We start from the raw sequence: 5275 nt of genomic DNA, 5'->3' as shown, positions 1-5275 counted from the left end.
GGGGAGAGCACGAGGCGGCGCAGGCGGGACTGCGGGCCGAGGCGGCGGCGCTGGCCCAGCGGCTGGACGAGCTCTCGCGGCGGCACGAGAAGACGTGCGAGGAGGTGTTTCGGGTGCAGCGGCAGGCCCTCTTCATGAAGAGCGAGCGGCAGGCGGCAGAGGAGCGCCTGGCCGCCGCGCAGAAGCAGCTGGCAGAGGCGCAGGATGAAGCGCGGCGGATGCAGGAGCTCCACGGCCACGCTGAGGACTCGGCACGGCTGGTCAGGGACAGGGACAGGAAGGTAGGGGACAGGGAAGAGGTGTCGGGATTTAGTGAGGAGCTCCTGGGAGGGGAAACGGGTGGCCCGGGTGCTGCTCGGGTAAGCTGAGCTGGCCGGCTCGCAGGGGAGATGCGCTCACAAATGTGCACACGTGTGTGCACACAGATGTGTGCAGACATGTACATGCACACATGCATATCCGTGCATACGTGGACATGCATGTGCACGCACGAGTGCGCATGCTGGCACACACTTGCACGCGCCTGCACATACGTGCACCCTTACACACATAAGAGCGAACAAGGACACATGCGCAGCCCCACGTGCGGACTTGCCGCTCTCCCGGCTGTTCCCCTTTTTTCCTCCCCAAGCTGAGACTGAAACCAGGGACAGAAGGGGTGGGGTGGGAAAGCCCCAGCTCTGCCCCTGCCTGGGCGCAGGGGCCACCCCAGGGGTGGGTGGCAGTGGGCACAGCCATGCGTGGACCCCAGGGGAGTTGGGGCTGAGGGGTCCCTCCCTCTCTATAACCTCTGTGCGCTGTGCAGATCACTGAGCTCTCTAAGGAGGTCTTCAGGCTGAAGGAAGCCCTGAACGCCCTCCCCGAGTCCCGGGGACCATCACAGTCACCCCCCAACACTGCTGCGCTCCAGGCCAGGATCCGTGCGCTGGAGGAGAAGCTGGCGGTGGGTAGCGGGGGGTCTTGTGGCCATCACCTGGTGGGTTCTGGGCTTCCACAAGCCCCCGGCCCTGTGCTCAAACCCACTCGCTCTCTTGCAGGAGACAGAAATGCAGCACAGCAAGGTGGTGACGCTGTACCGGAGCCACCTGCTCTATGCGGTGCAGGTGAGATGGGGATGTGGCCGTGGGCGAACTGGGGACACCGGGGCACTAGCCAGCCACACGTCAGTGCCCGTATGCACGTGGGAGGCAGCAAGGGTGCCAACCCGTGGGTGCATGGGCCACGCACAGAGACTCCCTGATGTCGCCTCTGACGTCCCCACCAATGTCCCCTTCACCCCAGGGCCACATGGATGAGGACGTGCAGAGACTCCTGTGCCAGATCCTGAAGATGCAGCGGCTGCAGGAGCAGCGCAGATGAGCCCCTGCCACCGTGGCAGTGCCGCAGGGTTCAGTGGCGCAGCCAGTGACACGGCTGGGGGGCCAGGCCCGTGATAGCACCTTCTGTGCCCCTTTGCTTCTCCAGGCAGCACCCTGTCACTGCCACACACACCCCCACACCCACCCAGCCCTGGGGGGCCTGTGCCAGCCCCCCTGCTGCCCCATGCACCCCAGCACAGCAGCAATAAAGTATTTATACTCACATCAACGGGACAGTTCGTTTCTGGGATGACAAGGGTGGGCACAGGGACACAGGTGCTGGGGGGTAGGTTGGCAGAGCTGGGGATGGTAGGGGATCAGTGCCATTGTCTCCTCCAGCACCGATGTCCCCAGATGGGAGCGGGTGACCATGAAGGAAGCGGGGTGGTGGCATGGGAAGGGTTGAAACTCTCTTGGCCAGATCCAAAACCGCGTTCCTGCGGGTCCAGGGCAGGCAGAGGCCCCGTGCGTGGGAATCCCTGCGGAGCCACGCTGGGCGGCGGGTCCCCACTGGGAATGGTGTTTCCTGCGTGAGGAAGTGGGCTGAGGCCGACCGGGGCTGCGGCTTCCCGCACCGGTGGTGGCAGAACCTCTGGTCCCAGATGTCTGGCTCTGCTGCGGTGAACGTGACAGGGGACAGGGCTCCCCATGGGGCTGGGAGCTTAGGGGGGGTGTTGGGGGCTAGGGCTGGCCCCACAGCACCTTGCCCATGGTATGGGGAAAGCCAAGCTGAGCCAGCCCGCAGCCAGGGTGGGCGATGACAAAGGCAGGATCAGTCCCTGTGGTGCTGGGCTTGGTCACAGCGGGGAACTCAGCTCAGCCCCCAGGCTGGGTTTTGGGGAGGGGGGTGTCTCTGTGAGGGACAGTCCCTCCCCAGATCCCCTGGGAGGTGGGGGCCATCCAAGTGTGCTGGCCCCTTCCCTGGCCAAGGCCCAGAGTGACTCGAAACCCCGATTCCGGGCACGGGACCGCAGGGGCGGCTGCAGGTCCCCGTGGGAAACCCCGGTCACACAGGGTACTTTCGCTCCCGCCTCCGCCCCCTCCTCCTTCCTGGCAGCAGGATCTGGCCACTGCGGCGAGAAACCATCCCCTGTCCCCAGGGCGTGCGGCAAGGCCAGAGGGGAAACTGAGGCACGGCACTGTGGGGTGGAGCGGAGACGGGTTTGAACCCTTGGCTTTAGGGCCATGTCCCTGGACCACCTGGGGACCTGTGGCCTTGGTGTCCCTGCTGTCCCCTGCCGTGGGGTTTGACCATCCTGCCTGTCCCCACAGGTCCCTGGAACCGGGCAGCTCCGCTGAGTCTCCCTGACATGAAGTGGCTTTGGGTGGTGGCTTTTGTGGCACCTACCTGCACCATTCCCTACAACGGCACAGCGGGCAGCACTGGGGACGGAGGTATGGGGGGACGGGGACAATGGGGACAGAGGTATGGGGGCATGCGGGACTGGGGATGGAGGGACTGGGGCAGCTGGGATGGAGGTATGGGGGGACCTTGGGGAACAGGGAGGCTGGGGACAGAGGTATGGGGGACTGGGGAGGGATTGGGGGGCTGGGATGGAGGTTGGGAGGAGTGGGGTGGCGGGCTGGGGACAGTTGGGCTGGGGGCAGAGGTATGGGGGCATGCAGGACCAGCGATAGAGGGACCAGGGGTCTGGAATGGAGGTATGGGGGGATCTGGGGCTACTAGAGACAGCAGGACTGGGCAGACTGGGAGCACTGGGGATGGAGATGGAGGGAGCAGGGATGGAGGTATAGGGGCATCGGGGGTACTGGGGACACTGAGAGGACCGAAGACAGACTTACAGGGCATCTAAGGATAGAGGTATAGGGACATTGGAGGGATTGGGAATATGGGGGGACTGGTGATGGAGGAATAGGGACACTGGGGACATGAGGGGACCAAGGACAGAGGCACGAGAGCTGGGAGTATTGAGGAGGGAGGGGCACTGGGCTGCTGGAACAGAGTTGGGGGGCCCAGGGAGGCACAGACCCTTCCTGCCCCAGCGTCACCCCCTACCCCTCCCTGCTGCGGCGTGTCCCCTTGACTCCCCTGCCAGGGACCAGAGGGGGGACATGGGGGGGTTGCCCCAGGGGATGCACCCCATGCCCACTGCCATGTCCCCCAGGCCACTGCACCCTGCAGCACGGCACCCTGGGCACCGAGGTGCTGCTACGGTGCCCGGCCGCAGCGGAGGGGCCGGCTGAGTGGCGCCGGGGGGGGACTGTCCTGGGAACGTATCCTGCACCGGGGCTGGCCCTCCCCAACGCCAGCCTGGTGCACGAGGGCCGCTACAGCTGCCACCACCCTGGCACCGGCGAGACCTGGGCCACCATCTGCCTGCGGCTGGGCTGTGAGTGACCCTGGCCGTCCCCGTCCCCCCCCCGTGACCCCCGCTGCTGGCTGGGGGTCCCCTGGGGAGGCTGGCAGCGGGGTGATGACTGTCCCCCGCCCCAGATCCCCCTGCACTGCCTGCTGTCGAGTGCTGGGCCATCAGCTATCCGCAGGCAGTGAACTGCTCCTGGGTCCTGACCCCCGAGCCGCTGCTGGACACTGACTTCGTGGCCACGTACAGGTCAGCGGGGGGGCCCCGAGCTCCAGCTGAGCCCCCCCTCCCGTGCCTGCGTCGCAGGTGGGGCTGCAGGCAGGGCAGCCTGCCCCTCGCCCAGCTCCCCTCTCCGTCCCCCCCCAGGCACGGCGTGTGGGGGGCCACAGAGACGGGCGAGTGCGTCCGTACGGGGCCACGGAGCTGCTCCTTCGGGGACGTGCAGATGTTCTCCCTCACCCCCTATGTGGTGAACGTAACGGCCGTGAACCCCCTGGGCACTGCCTCCAGACTCCTGCCTTTCCTCCTGGAGAACGTCAGTGAGTGCTGCTGGGACGGGCCTGGGTCCCCGCAGACCCCTCGCACTCAACCCCCTACCTCCCAAGCAGCGTTCCGCGCCTGGGTCTAATCCAGCCCTGGGGCTTCCTTTGGGCCTTTCCCCTCCGGTTTCCTCCCCTACTTGGGATGCGGAAACGTCAGTGCAATGATTTGCCGGGTCTCAGGCCATCTCTGCAGCCGGGATTGCGCAGCTCAGTCAATGGGGCTGGGGGACACGTCATCACTGTCCCCAGCTGGCATCTCACACCTTCGTTGTCTCTCTGCTTCGTTAGTAAAGCCAGACCCCCCCGAAGACCTGCGGGTCTCACCCATCCCTGGGGAGACCAAGAAGCTGCTGCTGGAGTGGAGCCCACCAGGGTCTTGGCCCTTCCCGGAGTACTTCCCGCTGAAGTATTGCATCCGCTATGCCCGGGGGGAGAGCTCTGTCACCAAAACGGTACTGCCCACCCCCCCGCTGCATCCCCCACCCTCCCACAGGGGGTAAACTGAGGCAGAGCTGAAGGATGCATCCTCAAGCAAGGCTGTGTCCTGGCCCCCCGGCCCATGGGTGTCCCTAACCTCGCTCTACCCTTAGATCGGGCCATATGAACAGACATCTTACACCCTGACGGGAGTGCGACCCGGGACCCTCCACCGCATCCAGGTGGCCGCCAAGGACTTCACGGACTCTGGGGAGTTCAGCGCCTGGAGCCTGCCGGCCTCAGGGATGCCCTGGATGGAGCCATGACAGGCAGAACAGGGCCAGCATCCCCTTCCCCATCCCGCTCCTCTCCCTTGTGCCCACTGTCCCCGTGCCCCCAGCAGCGTGGAGCCACCGGTACTGGAGGGACCCGCCAGAAACAGGCAATAAAACAGCCTGAGGCTCTGATCTCCATCCTGCTTTTGTAACGTTCTCCAGGAAGCAGCCGAGCTGCCCCTGGGGAAGGTCCCTTTGCTGTCTGTGAGGCCGGACAGGGCCAGCCCCGCCCTGGCCATGGGCAGAGGCGAGGACACCGGCCCCAATCACCTCAACTGGTCCATATGGCCAAGACTGGG

The 5275-nt window shown here is 65.6% G+C and overlaps 2 protein-coding genes across 2 annotated transcripts in view; both read left to right on the top strand.

Moving 5' to 3' along the window:
* The window catches only part of ANKRD24 (ankyrin repeat domain 24), an 8595-nt gene extending 7251 nt beyond the window's left edge, over positions 1–1344 (top strand). Inside the window, exons 16-19 of the mRNA XM_010562322.1 lie at positions 9–281; positions 806–947; positions 1038–1103; positions 1282–1344. Of these exons, the coding sequence (XP_010560624.1) occupies positions 9–281; positions 806–947; positions 1038–1103; positions 1282–1295 (495 nt within the window). The 3' untranslated portion in view covers positions 1296–1344. The remainder of the gene's footprint in view (positions 1–8; positions 282–805; positions 948–1037; positions 1104–1281) is intronic.
* Positions 1345–2543: 1199 nt separating this feature from the next.
* On the top strand, positions 2544–4967 carry EBI3 (Epstein-Barr virus induced 3). The gene is made up of 7 exons (XM_010562321.1): positions 2544–2577; positions 2631–2753; positions 3485–3709; positions 3814–3931; positions 4049–4221; positions 4513–4676; positions 4815–4967. Exons 1-7 carry the CDS (start codon positions 2544–2546, stop codon positions 4965–4967), a joined length of 990 nt encoding a protein of 329 aa, XP_010560623.1.
* Positions 4968–5275: the final 308 nt, after the last annotated feature.

This window comes from Haliaeetus leucocephalus, unplaced genomic scaffold, assembly GCF_000737465.1.
Source record: "Haliaeetus leucocephalus isolate CR32 unplaced genomic scaffold, Haliaeetus_leucocephalus-4.0 Scaffold157, whole genome shotgun sequence".
NCBI classification, from domain to species: Eukaryota; Metazoa; Chordata; class Aves; order Accipitriformes; family Accipitridae; genus Haliaeetus; species Haliaeetus leucocephalus.
Note: the sequence above shows the minus strand (reverse complement) of the source record. Positions and strands in the feature narration are given on the sequence as shown.

Bases quoted from the DNA above. Each gene is read 5' to 3' on its own strand.
- EBI3 (XM_010562321.1), top strand. From the start codon at position 2,544: ATGTCCCTGGACCACCTGGGGACCTGTGGCCTTG. The intron at 3,932-4,048 runs GTCAGCGGGGGG...GTCCCCCCCCAG, and splicing joins GACTTCGTGGCCACGTACAG to GCACGGCGTGTGGGGGGCCA. The intron at 4,222-4,512 runs GTGAGTGCTGCT...CTGCTTCGTTAG, and splicing joins TTTCCTCCTGGAGAACGTCA to TAAAGCCAGACCCCCCCGAA.